The 20,108-nt window shown below is 45.5% G+C and overlaps 1 protein-coding gene across 1 annotated transcript; it reads right to left on the bottom strand.

Annotated features, from left to right (window-relative positions):
* Positions 1–10,745: 10,745 nt before the first annotated feature.
* LOC143793556 (uncharacterized) lies at positions 10,746–18,936 on the bottom strand. Its single transcript, XM_077280626.1, has 5 exons — positions 18,567–18,936; positions 18,410–18,488; positions 18,206–18,303; positions 17,966–18,083; positions 10,746–12,360 (listed from the first exon to the last, which is right to left on the bottom strand). The coding sequence occupies exons 1-5, from the start codon at positions 18,687–18,689 to the stop codon at positions 11,072–11,074; spliced, it is 1,707 nt and encodes a 568-aa protein (XP_077136741.1). The 5' UTR covers positions 18,690–18,936; the 3' UTR covers positions 10,746–11,071.
* Between the last annotated feature and the right edge of the window lie 1,172 nt (positions 18,937–20,108).

The raw sequence follows: 20,108 nt of genomic DNA, 5'->3' as shown, positions 1-20,108 counted from the left end.
AGGGCTGTCTGTTGATTTTGCGAGCTTTGGTATGTGTAAGAGTGGCAAGAGATTCCAAAGCTACAGCTATTGTGATGTTAGATAGAGCGGCAGCATCATCCACATTGTGTAGGGAACTTATGTCTGTGAGAGGGATTCAGAGAGTTAGTGTAGATCTAAGTGTTAAGATTTCTGCAAGGGTGTGCAAGTTTGTGGGGTCAGCATTGTAGACAAGGAATGGAGAGGAAAGAGAATGTGAGCAGATTGTGGTCAGAAAGAGGAAGAGGTGAGTTAGAGAGGTTAGATAGGGAGCAGAGGCGGGTGAAGATGAGGTCCAGTGTGTGACCATCTTTGTGAGTGGCTGCAGAAGTGAGTGAGGCCGAAGGAGGAAGTGAGAGCTAGAAGTTTAGTGGCAGCTGAGAGGGAAGTGTCAATGGGGATGTTAAAATTGCCCATTATGATAGTGGGGTTGTCTGCAGAAAGGAAATGAATGAAGAAATAGGAGAAACCGGAGCATATTTGTATAGAAAAAGATATACTTTATTGTAACAAAAGATGATAAAAACAGCAGTAACACTAAAAAGTGTGTGGTGAGTACCATGATTCACAAATACAAGAAGGCATCCACCCCTCTAAAATCCCCATATACATACTGGTCCAGGAGGGAAATCCCTTCTATATAATGCAGCCCGGTAGAGTGACTAACAATTGGTCAATTATCAGAATAAAGAAATGAAACAAAAGATATGTACTAAATAGATAAATAAGACCAAGTCAGCTTACCAGGGTGCAGAGAGGGGGATAGAGGAGCGGAGTCCCGCCAGAGTAACAGCCCCCGACACGTGTTTCGCGGCTAAAGAACGCCGCTTTTTCAAGGAAGTGCACACATAGCAGGAAAGGACCTATATTTGACCTGGCTGACCTCTGTCACATGTGCAAGTTCGTCCAATAGCAGCGGCGCCGGCGGCGCATGCGCACGGCGACGGACGGGTCCGCCATGGGGGTAGGGCGTCAGGCCAAGTGCGCACGCGCCGGGAATGAACCCGGAGCGCCCGCACAGACACAAAGACGCCCGCCCACATGGGGGAGCCGCCCACCGGCCGGGCGATGCGCACGGCCGCTGGGTAAGAGTAACTACTTAAAGTCCCAACCAAAGAGCATGCAGTGGTAGTCTCTGTCTATTGGGGCAAGGTAAAACGTATATAAGACACAGTGGTGGAAACACAGTATAGCGATGTAAAAATATATATATGCAGCAATTTACATAAATACAGGTAGATATAATACACTGTGCATGATGAAAGAATATGTAAAAATAGGGGCGGAAATATGTACCCATGATAGCAAAAATACTGGATATATAAAAGACATAGTTGATAAATATTCACAAAATAACAATTATATTATAAAAATAAAATACAGTAAATAGTATAACAATACATCAATTTTTATAGAAACTGATAATAAATATAATTAAATATATATCCAGTGGGTAACAAAGTTGTAGTTGTATCCAGCACCAAAAACCATAGAATCAATATATCCAATAAATAGCACATGTGGTATAATAAGTTGTAGTTGTATCCAGCACCAAAAACCATAGAATCGATATATCCAATAAATAGCACATGTGGTATATGATGTGTTCCCACAGCTTGTCCATATCTTGAGACACCAGGAACTCCAGAGGAACGAATCCAAGTGGACGGGGCAGAAGGAAAGCCAGGGCCAAAAAGAAGGCCCACAGGTAAGAGGAATTATTAATGCTGCAAAAACGAGAATAACAAGATTAAAAATTAAAAAATAGAATAAAAACAAGAGAAACTGGCGGGATAATGAGGACCCATTTGTATCACATATAAGCTACTAGAGGTATGGAGCAAAGCTCAAGGACTCATTAAGTCCTTTCGGGGTCACACTATCCAAAAGGACAATCCATTTTGTCTCAATTTGCGCGAGACGTTTTTTGTTGTCCCCGCCCCTCACACCCAAATGAAGCGCATCAATCCCCCGAACAGAGAGTAGTTTAGAGTTGCAATTATGGTGCAACCAAAAGTGCCGGGGGAGTGTTTTCAAATCTATCTCTGTGGGCACCGTCCTGGCCGCGTCAATGTCCCGCACATGCTCGCGTATACGGACCCTAAGTTCACGTGTGGTAAGGCCCACGTAAATCTTTGGACATGGGCAAGTTGCGTAATAAATAATGTTGGTCGACCCACAAGAAATCCGATGTCTTATCTGGAAGGTTTTAGAGCCATCACTAGATTTAAATTCAGAGCAGCGCAGGACATTGGCGCAGGCAAGACAGTGCCCACACGAGGTGCAACCCGGGCGGGGACCAGCAGTACCAAAGGGAGAATTGATAGTAGGAATATAATGACTCCTGACTAGCATGTCGCCAAGGTTCATACCCCTCCTCGGCGTCATGAGAGGAAAGTCACCCAGGGAAACACGCAGGGAAGGTTCGGTCCTAAGTACAGGCCAATGCTTTTTAAGAATTGTACGCATGCTCTCCCACTCATGATTGAAGGTGGAGATGAATCGAATATGATCACCTCCACCTTCCGCTCGACGTCGAGTGGCAGGGTGCAGTAGATCGCTTCTCTGGGTTCTGCGGGCACGGTCATAACCAGCCTTAATGGATCTGCGGCTATAGCCGGGATCCCTGAACCTCTGTTTTAGGTCATCCGACCGTGCCTCGAATTTGGTCTCGGAGGAGCAGATTCGCCGCATCCTGAGGAACTGTCCGATCGGGACGGCCCTCACCGTGGCTGGATAGTGGGCAGAAGTGGCATGCAATAAAGAGTTGACTGAGGTGGGCTTCCTAAAGACATCCGTCTGGATGCGCCGGTCAGAATCTACCTCCAGACGGACATCCAGGAAGTCCACAACGGTCTCACTATAGGTATATGTGAGCCGTATATTTTGTCTGTTGTTATTTAAGATAGCCATGAATTCCTCGAGCTGGTGGGCAGACCCCCCCCACAAAAACAAAATGTCGTCAATACAGCGATACCAGCACAGCACATGGGCAGCAGCGGGTGGGCCCCCGTCACCAAAAATCTCCCTCTCCCAGGTGCCAAGGAAGAGGTTGGCATACGAGGGCGCACACGCCGCACCCATGGCTGTGCCGCGCTTCTGTAGATAGAATCTGTCTTTAAAGACGAAAAAATTGTGGGTGAGGATATACTCCACCAGCTCGAGGATCAGCTCACTCAGTGGGCCGTCCAGATCGGAGGCCCCCAAGAAACGGCGAACAGCAGCCAACCCATGAGAGTGGTCAATGCACGTATAGAGCCCCTCGACGTCGGCGGTAACCAAAATTGTGTCATCATCCACAAGGATGCCATCAACCCTCGACAAGACGTCCGTAGTGTCTCTAATGTATGACGGCAGTGTCTCAACAAATGGTTTAAGGTAAAAGTCAACAAATTGACATACCGGATCACAAATGCCGTCAATACCTGACACAATAGGACGTCCCGGGGGGTTGAGGGCATCCTTGTGGATCTTAGGTAGTAGATAAAATGTGGGGACCCTGGGTGACCTGACAATGAGTCCATCAAGTACCTGTTTAGTGATGACATTAGCCTCAAAGGCTCCCACAAGTATATCCTGTAATTCCCGCGAGAAGGAGGTCAAGGGACTGGAGGAAAGCTTGATATAAGTACTAGAATCTCTGAGCTGGCGGAAAGCCTCCCGCTCATATTTCACACATGGCCAAACCACCACGTTCCCCCCCTTGTCTGCTGGCTTAAACACTACATCTTTCATATCTTTTAGTTGTTTAATAGCAAGGCGCTGTTGTGATGTTAGATTATCATACGTGCGCCGTGAGGATAGTTTTTTGAAATCCTCACTCACCAGCTTAGTAAAGATTTCAATTGCTGGTGATAGAGCCAAGGAGGGGAACCTGGCGGATTTGGGACGGGTGAATGGTGGAAACTTACTTAAGCTTGGCATTTGTTGCTCTTCAAGCAAATCCTCCAGATCCCGAAGAGTCTCCCTCTCACAGTCATTCAGGTCCCTACTGTTGTGAAGTTTCTTGAAAATCAATTTACGTGAAAATAAATGAAGGTCCTTCAATGCTGCAAAATAATTAAAAGAGTTAGTGGGGGAGAATGTCAGACCTCTACTCAGAACCTCTATCTGGTTTACTGAAAGAGCGTGTGTAGATAAATTAATCACCCGCAACAATCCCTGCGTATTTACCTGGGCAGCCCTCCCTCCAGTGGTCTTAGTTTTGGCCAATTGTCTTGTGGCCATTCTTTTATTGTCACTAGGTCCTGTAGACATCGAGCCACTGGGTTGAGACACGGTAGTCGTATCGTCATCATAATTAGATGTATTGGAGCGTGTGGAGGTAGATCTCGACCTGGATTGGTAGTTGTTCCTGGATCTGGCACGGGACCGTCCATATGAGTGTTGCCATCTATACATTCGGCCAAGTTGTTTATCTTGGGCATCCCGTTGGAATTTCTTAGATTTAGTTGCCTGAATCTCGTTGGCCCATCTCTGGAGCTCCAAATCGAGCTCATCGTTTAATTTTTTTAGGGAGTCCCCTGTCAAATCCCTATGTAAGATGGCTTGTAAGGTATCAATCTCAATCTCCATGCTTTCCAGTGATTTCTGGTTCATTTGTTTAAGGAGAACCATGAAGCCCTTAGAACAATTATTAATTAAATCTTCCCACTTCCCTTTTACATCCTCCTCCTCTATAGGGAACGAGGGGAACACCTGTATACGGAGTCCCCTCGGGATGAGGTCCTTTTGGATGTATTTATCCAAGAACTCGTGATTCCACCAAATGCGCGTTCTTTTGCGCAAAAGGTCCTTAAAACGTGTAATCGTCTCATGTAACTCTTTACTGGGCCCATCATTACCCCCTTCTATGTTATCATGGAACACCTCATTCAATTGTGCACGCCAGGTACGATCCCGTGCACGGAAGTCCATGAATGTAGAGGGAAAAGCTGTGAAACACACAGAAAGAATTAATAATATTAGAAATCCCCAAATCATATTATTAGTCTGGGACAACACATGTGTGTTATGTATAACCAGACCCATCAATTAGCTCCAAATAGCATGAAGAAATAGGAGAAACCGGAGCATATTTGTATAGAAAAAGATATACTTTATTGTAACAAAAGATGATAAAAACAGCAGTAACACTAAAAAGTGTGTGGTGAGTACCATGATTCACAAATACAAGAAGGCATCCACCCCTCTAAAATCCCCATATACATACTGGTCCAGGAGGGAAATCCCTTCTATATAATGCAGCCCGGTAGAGTGACTAACAATTGGTCAATTATCAGAATAAAGAAATGAAACAAAAGATATGTACTAAATAGATAAATAAGACCAAGTCAGCTTACCAGGGTGCAGAGAGGGGGATAGAGGAGCGGAGTCCCGCCAGAGTAACAGCCCCCGACACGTGTTTCGCGGCTAAAGAACGCCGCTTTTTCAAGGAAGTGCACACATAGCAGGAAAGGACCTATATTTGACCTGGCTGACCTCTGTCACATGTGCAAGTTCGTCCAATAGCAGCGGCGCCGGCGGCGCATGCGCACGGCGACGGACGGGTCCGCCATGGGGGTAGGGCGTCAGGCCAAGTGCGCACGCGCCGGGAATGAACCCGGAGCGCCCGCACAGACACAGAGACGCCCGCCCACATGGGGGAGCCGCCCACCGGCCGGGCGATGCGCACGGCCGCTGGGTAAGAGTAACTACTTAAAGTCTCAACCAAAGAGCATGCAGTGGTAGTCTCTGTCTATTGGGGCAAGGTAAAACGTATATAAGACACAGTGGTGGAAACACAGTATAGCGATGTAAAAATATATATATGCAGCAATTTACATAAATACAGGTAGATATAATACACTGTGCATGATGAAAGAATATGTAAAAATAGGGGCGGAAATATGTACCCATGATAGCAAAAATACTGGATATATAAAAGACATAGTTGATAAATATTCACAAAATAACAATTATATTATAAAAATAAAATACAGTAAATAGTATAACAATACATCAATTTTTATAGAAACTGATAATAAATATAATTAAATATATATCCAGTGGGTAACAAAGTTGTAGTTGTATCCAGCACCAAAAACCATAGAATCAATATATCCAATAAATAGCACATGTGGTATATGATGTGTTCCCACAGCTTGTCCATATCTTGAGACACCAGGAACTCCAGAGGAACGAATCCAAGTGGACGGGGCAGAAGGAAAGCCAGGGCCAAAAAGAAGGCCCACAGGTAAGAGGAATTATTAATGCTGCAAAAACGAGAATAACAAGATTAAAAATTAAAAAATAGAATAAAAACAAGAGAAACTGGCGGGATAATGAGGACCCATTTGTATCACATATAAGCTACTAGAGGTATGGAGCAAAGCTCAAGGACTCATTAAGTCCTTTCGGGGTCACACTATCCAAAAGGACAATCCATTTTGTCTCAATTTGCGCGAGACGTTTTTTGTTGTCCCCGCCCCTCACACCCAAATGAAGCGCATCAATCCCCCGAACAGAGAGTAGTTTAGAGTTGCAATTATGGTGCAACCAAAAGTGCCGGGGGAGTGTTTTCAAATCTATCTCTGTGGGCACCGTCCTGGCCGCGTCAATGTCCCGCACATGCTCGCGTATACGGACCCTAAGTTCACGTGTGGTAAGGCCCACGTAAATCTTTGGACATGGGCAAGTTGCGTAATAAATAATGTTGGTCGACCCACAAGAAATCCGATGTCTTATCTGGAAGGTTTTAGAGCCATCACTAGATTTAAATTCAGAGCAGCGCAGGACATTGGCGCAGGCAAGACAGTGCCCACACGAGGTGCAACCCGGGCGGGGACCAGCAGTACCAAAGGGAGAATTGATAGTAGGAATATAATGACTCCTGACTAGCATGTCGCCAAGGTTCATACCCCTCCTCGGCGTCATGAGAGGAAAGTCACCCAGGGAAACACGCAGGGAAGGTTCGGTCCTAAGTACAGGCCAATGCTTTTTAAGAATTGTACGCATGCTCTCCCACTCATGATTGAAGGTGGAGATGAATCGAATATGATCACCTCCACCTTCCGCTCGACGTCGAGTGGCAGGGTGCAGTAGATCGCTTCTCTGGGTTCTGCGGGCACGGTCATAACCAGCCTTAATGGATCTGCGGCTATAGCCGGGATCCCTGAACCTCTGTTTTAGGTCATCCGACCGTGCCTCGAATTTGGTCTCGGAGGAGCAGATTCGCCGCATCCTGAGGAACTGTCCGATCGGGACGGCCCTCACCGTGGCTGGATAGTGGGCAGAAGTGGCATGCAATAAAGAGTTGACTGAGGTGGGCTTCCTAAAGACATCCGTCTGGATGCGCTGGTCAGAATCTACCTCCAGACGGACATCCAGGAAGTCCACAACGGTCTCACTATAGGTATATGTGAGCCGTATATTTTGTCTGTTGTTATTTAAGATAGCCATGAATTCCTCGAGCTGGTGGGCAGACCCCCCCCACAAAAACAAAATGTCGTCAATATAGCGATACCAGCACAGCACATGGGCAGCAGCGGGTGGGCCCCCGTCACCAAAAATCTCCCTCTCCCAGGCGCCAAGGAAGAGGTTGGCATACGAGGGCGCACACGCCGCGCCCATGGCTGTGCCGCGCTTCTGTAGATAGAATCTGTCTTTAAAGACGAAAAAATTGTGGGTGAGGATATACTCCACCAGCTCGAGGATCAGCTCACTCAGAGGGCCGTCCAGATCGGAGGCCCCCAAGAAACGGCGAACAGCAGCCAACCCATGAGAGTGGTCAATGCACGTATAGAGCCCCTCGACGTCGGCGGTAACCAAAATTGTGTCATCATCCACAAGGATGCCATCAACCCTCGACAAGACGTCCGTAGTGTCTCTAATGTATGACGGCAGTGTCTCAACAAATGGATACAACTACAACTTATTATACCACATGTGCTATTTATTGGATATATTGATTCTATGGTTTTTGGTGCTGGATACAACTACAACTTTGTTACCCACTGGATATATATTTAATTATATTTATTATCAGTTTCTATAAAAATTGATGTATTGTTATACTATTTACTGTATTTTATTTTTATAATATAATTGTTATTTTGTGAATATTTATCAACTATGTCTTTTATATATCCAGTATTTTTGCTATCATGGGTACATATTTCCGCCCCTATTTTTACATATTCTTTCATCATGCACAGTGTATTATATCTACCTGTATTTATGTAAATTGCTGCATATATATATTTTTACATCGCTATACTGTGTTTCCACCACTGTGTCTTATATACGTTTTACCTTGCCCCAATAGACAGAGACTACCACTGCATGCTCTTTGGTTGGGACTTTAAGTAGTTACTCTTAGGCTAGTTTCACACTAGCGTTAACTGCAATACGTCGCAAATGCGTCGTTTTGCCGAAAATACGCATCCAGCAAAAGTTCTTGCTGGATACGTTTTTTCGTCATAGACTAACATTAGCGACGCATTTGCGACGCATTGCAAAACGTCGCGTCCGTTTTGCGACGCTTGGGCGTGTGGTAGCGGACCGTCGGGAGAAAAAACGTTACATGTAACGTTTTTTGCTCCCGACGGTCCGCTTTTTCCGACCGCGCAAGCGCGGCCGGAACTCCGCCCCCACCTCCCCGCACTTCCCCGCACATCACAATGGGGCAGCGAATGCGTGGGAAAAATGCATCCGCTGCCCCCGTTGTGCGGCGGAGACCACGCTAGCGTCGGGAACGGCGGCCCGACGCACAGCGATGGGTTGTTCCGGACGCTAGTGTGAAAGTAGCCTAACCCAGCGGCCGTGCGCATCGCCCGGCCGGTGGGCGGCTCCCCCATGTGGGCGGGCGTCTTTGTGTCTGTGCGGGCGCTCCGGGTTCATTCCCGGCGCGTGCGCACTTGGCCTGACGCCCTACCCCCATGGCGGACCCGTCCGTCGCCGTGCGCATGCGCCGCCGCTGCTATTGGACGAACTTGCACATGTGACAGAGGTCAGCCAGGTCAAATATAGGTCCTTTCCTGCTATGTGTGCACTTCCTTGAAAAAGCGGCGTTCTTTAGCCGCAAAACACGTGTCGGGGGCTGTTACTCTGGTGGGACTCCGCTCCTCTATCCCCCTCTCTGCACCCTGGTAAGCTGACTTGGTCTTATTTATCTATTTAGTACATATCTTTTGTTTCATTTCTTTATTCTGATAATTGACCAATTGTTAGTCACTCTACCGGGCTGCATTATATAGAAGGGATTTCCCTCCTGGACCAGTATGTATATGGGGATTTTAGAGGGGTGGATGCCTTCTTGTATTTGTGAATCATGGTACTCACCACACACTTTTTAGTGTTACTGCTGTTTTTATCATCTTTTGTTACAATAAAGTATATCTTTTTCTATACAAATATGCTCCGGTTTCTCCTATTTCTTCATGGTATTTGGAGCTAATTGATGGGTCTGGTTATACATAACACACATGTGTTGTCCCAGACTAATAATATGATTTGGGGATTTCTAATATTAGAAAGGAAATGAAGTAGCCAGGTGGTGAAGTGGTCAAAGAAGGTGGTGGTAGGTCCTGGATGGCGGTAAATGACAGCCAGTCGGAGGGGGAGTAGATGCGCAGAGTGCACCTCAAAGGAATGGAGGGTAACAGGGTGGCAGTGGGATTGGGGTGAAGGAGCAGTTATCTGACAGAAGCAAACCAACTCCTCCGCCATGCTTGCTGCTGGGCTGGGGTGTGTGAGAAAGGTGGAAGCCTCCATACGAAAGTGCAGCAGGAGAGGCTGTGTGAGAAGGGGTGAGCCAGGTTTTGGTGATGGCGAGGAAGGAAAGTTTGGTAGTAACAAAAAGATCATGGATGTAGGAAAGCTTGTTGTGGACAGAGCGAGCGTTCCACAGAGCTCCTGTTAGTGGGACTGGGGAAGCGGGGGCTGGGCAGATGGGTATAAGGTTAGAGAGGCTATGGAAATTTGTGATAACAAAAACTTGATATGTAATTCTAGTCATTTTTCCTCACAGTGTAAAATTTCAGACAGCGTATTTTTCGGACTATAAGACACTTTTTTCCAAAAAAAAATTTTAGAGGAAAATGGGGATGCATCATATAGTCAGAATGTACTTACCAGGAGTCTCATACCAGGCTGATGTGTGGCAGTTTTAGAGATGTTCGGTGGTGCGCCGGCTCCAACGACATTTTGTGAAAGTCCGGAGCCCCCTCACTTCCATTCCTGTAATGCTGTGGTTTCCAGGAAAATGGCCACCGGAGGCCATTGTCCTGGTCCCCTCCACCACACTGACTGCCATGAAATGAAACCTGAAGAAAAGTAATCTCAACAGTAATCACACTCATCTCTGTTCTACTCATGGAGCTTTGTAATCACACACAGTCCTGCAGAGATCAGTGAGGAGAACATACTGTCAGGTCATTATTTTGTGGGGTGTGTTCTTTTTTACTGTTTTGCTTCCTGCTTGTGACTGCTCAAGATCAAGGAGAGGATGAAGTACACACCCCTAGAGACAAATCTCCGATAACATTCAGTTATGCTTATCACAAAGTTTAACCTAAACTTTACAAGCTATTACCTCCACAACAGAGATGAGAATTAAAATCTAAAAAAACAGACATTTTATTCAGCTCCGCAGCCACTGTTCCATGTGACCAGTTTAAAATGCTGAAGCTGGTGGAAGGTCCCCTTTAAACATCCAGATAATTTTTTGTTGTTGTTGTTTTTAACAAATTTGTTTTGGATTCAATTTGCCCATAAAAGTTGATTTGGAACCAAATTGATTCAGCAAAATATTAAAGTGTTTCAATGATTTTAACTGCCCTGAAAATACACGTACGACACTCTCAGGTCTTCCACTGTTTATTAAAATGTACAAAACACAGTGAACTTAACTACAGTTTCTTCCTTCATGAGTTCTCTTATGTAGAACAAGATTATATTTTCATATAAAACGTCTCTCACACAGTGAACATGAATACGGCTTCTCTCCAGTGTGAATTTTCTCATGTATAGTAAGACTTGATTTACATGTAAAAGATTTCCCACATTCTGAACATCAATAAGGTTTTCCTTTTGTGTGAATTCTCTGATGGTTAAGAAGTTGTGATTTATGTGAAAAGCACATTTCACATTGTAAACATGAAAACAGTTTCTCCCTGGTGTGAGTTGTTTGATGTCTAACAAAATTAGATTTTTTTGTAAAACATTTTCCACATTCTGAACATGAATACGGCTTCTCTCCAGTGTGACTTCTCTGATGAAAAACAAAACTTACTTTTTGTGTAAAACATTTCCCACACAGTGAACATGAATACGGCTTCTCTCCAGTATGAATTCTCTCATGCATAGCAAGGCTTGATTTACATAAAAAAGATTTTCCACATTCTGAACATGAATGTAACTTCTCTCCAGTGTGAATTCTCTGATGTGCAGCAAGACTTGATTTATATATAAAAGATTTCCCACATTCTAAACATGAATACTTCTCTCCCGTGTGACTCCTCTCGTGTGTCACAAGACTTGATTTATCTGTAAAGCATTTCTCACAGTGTGAACATGAATACGGCTTCTCTCCTGTGTGAATTCTATGATGTTTAATAAGATGTGATTTATTTCCAAAACATTTCCCACATTCTGAACATGAATACGGGTTCTCTCCTGTGTGAATTCTCTGATGTCTATTAAGACTCGCTTTAGCTGCGAAGGACTTTGCACATTGCAAACATGAAAATGGCTTTTCTGCTGTGTGAATTCTCTCATGTATAACAAATTTAGATTTATATGTAAAACATTTCCCACATTCTGAACATGAATACGGCTTCTTTCCTGTATGAATTCTCTGATGTCTATTAAGACTCCCTTTATCTGTGTAGGATTTCTCACATTCCAAACATGAAAATGGCTTTTCTCCTGTGTGAATTCTCTCATGACTAACAAATTTTGATTTCTTTGTAAAGCATTTCCCACATTCTGAACAAGAGTATGGCTTCTCTCCTGTGTGAATTCTCTCATGACTAACAAATTGTGATTTCTTTGTAAAGCATTTCCCACATTCTGAACAGGAGTATGGCTTTTTTCCTTTGTGCTTTCTTTGTGTTAAAACATCTGAGCTTCTAGTAAGTTGCTTGTCACACTGAAATCTTGTATCCACTTTGTGACCTGGAATTGTGGTAATAATGTGAGATTGCTCAGGAGAGGATTCCTCATGATTAGGAGAATTATAAAAAAGTGAAGTACTGTGAAGTCCAGGAGGCCCATGAAGGGTAATGAGGTTTTCTCCATTAGAGTGCTTCCTGATATCTTCTTTTTTACAATTTAGTAAACCGTTATTCTCACAAGGATTTCCTATAGGGATGAAAGATAGATTGGATGTTAATTTTTTCTACAACACAAAAGTAATTTCTATATGTATTTTATGGAGCTCACAATGAAGAACCTCGACAGTGAAAGTACCAGTAATAAGGAAGACAACTACATGCCATAACATTAACACAACGATGGGTAAATTGAAGAACGCTTATAAACTGGTGACATTGGCACAAGTCAGGGGTGGCAGAGATTAGACAGCAAATAGAAAGACACTTCTTAAAGGGAACCTGTCACCGGTATTTACCTCCTTAATATACCACCAGTGCTATTTCTCTCTCAAGCTTCATATCATGCCCTTTAGTGTAGAAAAGAGTCCACACAATTTAAAATGGAGTTTTAATTTTTCATTATCATATAATAATCTTTATTTTTTATATAGCGCTAACATATTCCGCAGCGCTTTACAGATTGCACACATTATCATCACTGTCCCTGATAAGGCTCACAATCTAAATTCCCTATCAGTCTTTGGAATGTGGGAGGAACCTGAAGGAAACCCACACAAACACGGGGAGAACATACAAACTCCTTGCAGATGTTGTCCTTGCTGGGATTTGAACCCAGGACTCCAGCACTGCAGATCTGCAGTGCTAACCACTGTGATTGACTAGTCACAAAGGTGGCTCTACATCCAGGAGCAGTCGTGCTCCAGCCACCATAACCATGTACTCAGTATGCCTGAGGGCATGATAGGAAACATTAGAAGTCAGAAATAGCTCTGGAGATGCATTAAGGGGGTAAATCCTAATTACAGGCGCACTTTAAAGAGGACTACTCACTTGCTAGAAAAGAAAAAATTAAGTTAAATACCTTGCAAAAAACCCTGAGCTCTGATGATTCTATGTATTTCTTATTCCGTCTCCGAATTCTCAATTCCTGGGTAAAATCTCCAAAAATTGAGTTAAAGACCTTGCAAAAAGCCCTGTGCTTCCTTGATTCTTCTTGATTGTCTGTTGTGCTCTGTGTCTTTCCACTGCTGAGATATTCACATTTGTTTGAGCGCACTATGTGAAATCTCTGGTCGTCTCTGGTGAGATGTGCTTTCTCCAGCCTGTCCAGATGCTGATAATCACAGCTCTGTGTGAGGCTGCCGTCACACTAGCAGTATTTGGTCAGTATTTTACATCCGTATTTGTAAGCCAAAATACAGGAGTGGAACAATTAGAGGAAAAGTATAATAGAAACACGTGCACCACTTCTGTATTTTTCACCCACTCCTGGTTTTGGCTACAAATACTGATTTAAAATACTGACCAAATACTGCTAGTGTGATGGCAGCCTGAATGTTTTCATGCCTCGCAAGATTGATTTATGTGGAAAGCCCTTTCCATATTCTGAACAGGAGTACGGCTTCTCTCTGGTGTGACTTCTTTCATGTACAACTAGAGATGATTTTTTTGAAAAACATTCCCCCCATTATAAGCTTTACAGATCAATTTTGTAATGAATTTTTGAATATTTTTCTCTTAGTTTTCCCATCCTCACATTCCCGCAGTAACAATGTTATTTTTCACTAAGCTTTAAAGTTCTTCTGCTATTCAACCTATAAATGCAAGAAAATACTGACAACTGGGTGTTACCATTCAATTTATCAAAAGGGCGTTCCTCTACATTGTCCAATCAGTGCCTAGTGTCAGAAAGTGCGGGGACGCATGCATGGAGAATGGTAACACCCTGTTATCATGTTATTCGCAAATCTAGGAAGAACCACAGTGGATCTGGGCAGGAGTTTCTTTCTTTGGTAAAACAATTCTTGTCAGAAAATAATTGTATCCTATTTACTGGTTAAAAGAAAGGTGTGGAGCCACATGTTATATGCCAGGGTGCAACAGGGCCAGCTGTTATACACTGGTGGGCAACGGTGCAGGATGTTATACACCAGGGGGGGTGAAAACAGGGCTAGATGTTATACACCAAAGGGGCAACAGGGCTGAGTGTTATACACCGGGGGGGGTGAAAACGGGGCAGGATATTATATATATCCGTAAAATGTAAGTGCGCAAATCTCCCCTCTGTACCAGTCTGTCATTGTAAATTCGTTTACTGTAAATGCTATGTATAACGCTGTATGGAACCCTTTTCTCATGTACAGCACCATGGAACTAATGGTGCTGTATAACTAAATAATAAATAATGTTATAAACAGGGGGGGGGGGGGGGGAAACGTGGCAGGATGTTATACACCGGGGGGGGCAACAGGGCTGGATTGTAATAACCCTGCCGGCATCACTGCATGGCCTTCCATCCCCCACCTGCCTGATACATCAACACTCACCCCGGGCCATGCGGTGTGCCTCATGTCTGTCTGCTCTTAGCATGCCTCCTAGCTGTGTGCATAGGGGTCAGCGCTGGCAATTCCAGATTCTTATTGAGACTGTGCACCTTCCTAAGGTGTCCCCGCATAATTGCCTAGAGGCCTCTGATACTTAAGGCGTCCTCACCCATTGGAGGACACCTGAGCAAACTATTTCCCTCAGTTAGTATTTGCTACTGAGCTGCCAAGTCCTGTTCTGTCTCTGAGGGCTGCAATTCGCAGGCCTATATCCACGTCCTCTTCTTGTATCTGAGTCTGTCCCTGTCTGAACTCTCGTCTATGTCCGTTCTTTGCTTGTTTGCAATTCCCACTCTGCTGTGTGTACCTCTGTGTTCTCTCTTTCTGCTTACCACAACCAGTGGCTCTGCCCCTCTTTGCTCTGCTCGCCACAACCAATGGCTCTGCGCCTCTCTGCTCTGCTCACAACCAGTGGCTCTGCACCTCTGCTCTGCTTGCCACAACCTGTGGCTCTGCGCCTCTCTGCTCTGCTCACCACAACCTGTGGTTCTGCGCTTCTCTTCTCTGCTCGCCACAAACCTGTGGCTCTGCGCCTTCTGACTCTTGTCTCCACCTCCAGCGGTTCTGCTCTTGGCTCCGCATCCAGCGATTCTGCTCTTGGCTCCACCTCCAGTGGTTCTGCTCTTGGCTCCACCTCCAGAGGTTCTGCTCTTGGCTCCACCTCCAGCAGTTCTGCTCTTAGCTCCGCCTCCTCCTCTGCTCTTAGCTCTGCCTCCTCCTTCTCTGCTCTTAGCTCCTCCTCCACCTTTCCTCATCTCCGCCTTCTACGTTTCTGCTCTTGGCTCCGCCTCCTGTGGTTCTGTTTTTGCATCCTCTCTTGTGGTCTTGCTGTACGTCCGTTCTGCAACTTGCCGAACAGGTCCCTACCTGTTTCTTTATATCCTCCAGTCCAAACAGGTCCCTACCTGTTCCCATATACCCACCTGTCTGAACAGGTTCATACCAGTTCCATATACCCGTTTGTATACTGGTTCCTACTTGTCCTGCCAGAGTATCAGCCCTGTCCGCCTGTCCTGCCAGCCGTGCCCACCTGCCTGTATCTCAGCCATGCCCGCCTGTGTGGCAGAGTGCCAGCCAGGGTCTCAGTCGCGCCCGTTTGCCCGCCAGTGTCACTGCAGTACCCATTCACCTGTCAGTGTCACAGCCGTGGTGCCTGTCTGCCTGTTTGCTCCCCCAGTGGGATCAGCAGCCACAGCCAGACACCACCCTGGAGTGGTACCTGGTAGCTACCTGCCGCACAAGTTGACCTCAGCATCAGAGGCTCCAGTGAACACCAAGGAAGCTACTTAGTCATGCCCCTTCCAGGATAGTCTGGTCAGTGATCCAGTGGGGCCACACCTCCGCACTCCTGCGCCAACCAGTCTGGGTGCGAACATTACATGGATGTTATACACCAGGGGGTGAAAACGGGGCTGGATGCTATACACTGGGGAGCAAAAGGGCTGAATGTTATATACCAGGGGGCAAAAGCCAGAATGCAATGACTGATGCGGGTGGCCCATTACTTTTTTCCATATAGTGAATCTATCCATATTACAATATCGGCCATAAATGACATGCTGACAGGGGATATAATCCATGTATGGTAAGGGGCACCCACTCGGGGCAATATCTTGTCTCCATGTTTATACGTTGATTGATCCAGGTCTCAAAAACCAACATGATTGTCAGATAACGAGAACTCTAAATGTGGCCATCGCAGCTGTTTGTACATACAAGTTCGTAATCACTTTTATGATAAAGCAATTCTCCACCCTGGCACAGAGGAGGGACTAAACATTTGTCATGTACTGTCACCTACTTGGTGTCCTCCGCTGTCCTCCGACTGAGACTGGTGTTCTGGTCATTCTACATCCAAGATGGCCTCCATAGTGGCAGAGGGATGACAGCCGTATGTCTGACCCACACCTCCATAGCACGGCACTTCCTGACTTACCACAAAGCTCTTCATGCCACTGTGCAGCCGGCCTGGATATGGAGGGACCAGAACGTCGGCCTCAGTGCAGGAGGCAGTGGGAGGCAAACAGAGGGGACAGGTAGGACGATTCTACATGTGACGTGTCGTCACTTGTCAGCATCAGGCAGAGGCTGTACATCACCGAGATCCATACGACGGGGAGAGTCATTGTTATGATCCGGTGGTAGGATCTCAAAACTGACCTGACACATATGACCAGAATATAGGACAAGTTCTGGGGATGTGGAAGCTATACTGACCGCAATTCTGATCCTATCCACAAACACTAAAGGCAGCCGTGGAGCGTTCCTAAAATCCTAGACGCCTCGTTCACAGCCTGAGAAACTGACTACCCCTAGAGAGAAAGCAAAGACCTCACTTGCCTCAGAGAAATAACCCCAAAGTTTTAGTCAGCCCCCCACAAATAATAACGGTGAGTTAAGGGGAAAAGACAAACGTAGAAATGAAACAGGTTCAGCAAATGAGGCCCGCTAACACTAGATAGACTGAAAATAGATAGGAGTCTGTGCGGTCAGTACAAAAACTATCAAAAATAAACCACGCAGAGAATACAAGAACCCCCACACCGACTCACGATGTGAGGGGCGCACTCTGCACCCCGGAACTAACCAGCAAGCGAAAAATCACATATAAGCAAGCTGGACTGAACTCATCATATACAGAGAAACGTTTTCAAGGAAATAATGAGCAAAATGAACAAACAAACTTAGCTTCTCCAGCAGGAGACTGGTCACAAGGAATATTCAGGAGAGCTCAATATCAGGACTGAATACACCGACAGCAGGCAACAAATGAAGGGCCAGGTGAATTAAATAGGCCCAGCATAGAAGGAAATGAAGAAGCTGAGCCCAGCCAAGACCAGCCATATCGCTAAAGGCCACCAGAGGGAGCCCCAGAATAAACTCACACAGTACCGCTCATGACCACAGGAGGGAGCCCGAGAACGGAATTCACAACAAGTCATAACCTGTAACACAAGCTTAGTCATTTATAAGGCAGCACGGGACTTGTGAAAGAAAACTATGGATAGAAAGGAAGGAAGAAATATTCTTAAAGGTAAAGGAAAACTAAATCTGTGCTTCCTCAATCATTAAGGTGTGAAGGCGGCCCTGTTATTTATTGGTGCACCGCCGGACTCTACAGGACCAGCCGCGCCATCACCGGATGATTCTGCTGTGATGTGGACAGCAGATAAATCTTCACTGCATCGGAGAATGCACACGATGTCACATGCCGGTCATCGTCATCACACGCCGGTCATTATCACATACCTGTGGAAACATCTCCCGGAATCTCCTCCTTCCCGTCACTCATACACGGCTGATCCCCCCTCGTCATCGCTTCTTCTTCTGTCTCTTCCTTCACTTTATTCTTAGTCGGATCTTCCTCCTGATATATCAGATGTAACGATCAACACAATTCAAGAAACCACCAAAATCTGTGACCTCTATGACCTCGATCAGAAATGTCCCCCCATATACAGATCCGGTACAGGGCTCAGCACCGTCTACCTGATGATCCTCCGGGATGTTGTGATTCTCCTCCGGACAGTCCTGGGAATACAGAGGACGGGGACATCTCTCTGGTGGATTTCTCCTCCTAGATCCATCTGTAGGAGACACACAGTGATGGAATAGATTGTGTCATGTGATGATGAGATGATGGGAGTAGTAGTAGGTGACCACAGAACAGACATGACAGTCTCCCCTCCTCACCCTGCTGATCGGCCCATATTGCGATCGCCTCTTGTGCTCCATGTATAACCTCAACCTTAATATCAATCAGATCTTCACCCTAAAAAGTAAAATGTAAGATGAGCTCAGGTCCCATCACTTCATGGTCAGATGTTGTGGGGGCTTCAGTGTCATCTACCTGATGATCCTCCGGGATGTTGTGATTCTCCTCCGGACAGTCCTGGGGATACAGAGGACGGGGACATCTCTCTGGTGGATTTCTCCTCCTGGATCCATCTGTGGACACACAGACTGAATACATGACCTGCCGTGTATCTGTCTATATATGAGACACGTCTCTCAGAACCCATAATTCTAGGTTTATGCATCAGGGGCTAAATTACATTGTTGTGGTCCTCATCACTGAGGTCCCAGCACATTGTGAACACCAAGTATGAAGTGATGATCAGCGAGGCCAAAGCCTAATGCTCTCTGCTCTGCACTCGGAGAATGAGGACCCTGAGGAGGGGGACAGAGAAGACCCTCGTCAGTCAGATGGAGGAGTCGTACTAAGAAACAGCTTCTCCAAGTTTCGTTTCCACCAGTGATGGAACCACAGAGGAGCTGGAGAAAGCTCCACATTTCTATCCATCGGTTTCTTCTTTCCTAATTCGCCATTATGGAAGATTGGGGGAAGGACGGTTACCATTTACCAGTGATTGTTTTTTGATAAACTCATGACGTCACCATGAGGACATGGCTTCCCTCCTGGACAGGATCCTCTGGGATCACTCTAAGAGGAGAGAACCTCCCGTACTCCTATTAATAGACGAGTTACTGCATATTTATTTCTCTTTTAATAAAGATAAATCTCAACATCCACCTCGATATAGCTATAACGGTTTATTTTTCATCCCCATAGCAGTACGAGGGCTAGCTTTTTACAGGACAGTTGCAAGAAAAGTGCAATTTCACAATTTTTTTTTTAATTTTTTTGTTATCATGTTCACTATACAGTGAAGATGACCTGGCAATAGGATTCTCCAGGCCAGTACGAGTACGCAGATACCAAACATGTACACGTTTTTTATTAAAAAAGAAACCTTTCATCTTTAACTGGTCACCATGTGATTCAGCGTGGTGGCCGGCACATGTACAGCGCATGTCGTGATGGGGTTAAATGAGACCGAAAAACTTATTATTACTCCTCCCCCCCAGCTTGTGCTGCCCGATGTCCCTGCAGGGCCAACACCTGCGTCACCATCCCAATTATATAGTTGTGATCGGACCCCATGAAGAGGAAGAGCGGAACTCCTGAGATTGTGTTCATTGAGCTCTTGAGGCAAGGATTCCCCGCCCTGTGCATTCTGACGTCATGTGATAAGGCTCTTTAACCCCTTCCTGATATCTGGTGTCATGCATGAAGGACGCCAGGTGCGGGTCTGTGGGGCGAGCTCTGATTGCTGCCGTATAACCATTTCACTGCCGCTGACACCCTGACAGTACCAGGTAAGCGGTTGGGTGCTGCCAATCAGTCACTTGATTGCAGGGTCCCAGCAATGGGTTGCAATGGCTGCCGGGGGCCTGTCGAAGACCCCTGTCCTTGCCACCAAGGTTTTCCTATGAAGCCCAGTATTTATAGGATTGTAGGTTCAAGTCCCCATTATATTTGATTGTTCCCCAAATTAAGAACAACATTTTTTTTAACAAATAAAAAATAACTATATTTGTCGTTGCCATG

This window comes from Ranitomeya variabilis, chromosome 1 (assembly GCF_051348905.1).
Source record: "Ranitomeya variabilis isolate aRanVar5 chromosome 1, aRanVar5.hap1, whole genome shotgun sequence".
Taxonomy (NCBI): Eukaryota; Metazoa; Chordata; class Amphibia; order Anura; family Dendrobatidae; genus Ranitomeya; species Ranitomeya variabilis.
Note: the sequence above shows the minus strand (reverse complement) of the source record. Positions and strands in the feature narration are given on the sequence as shown.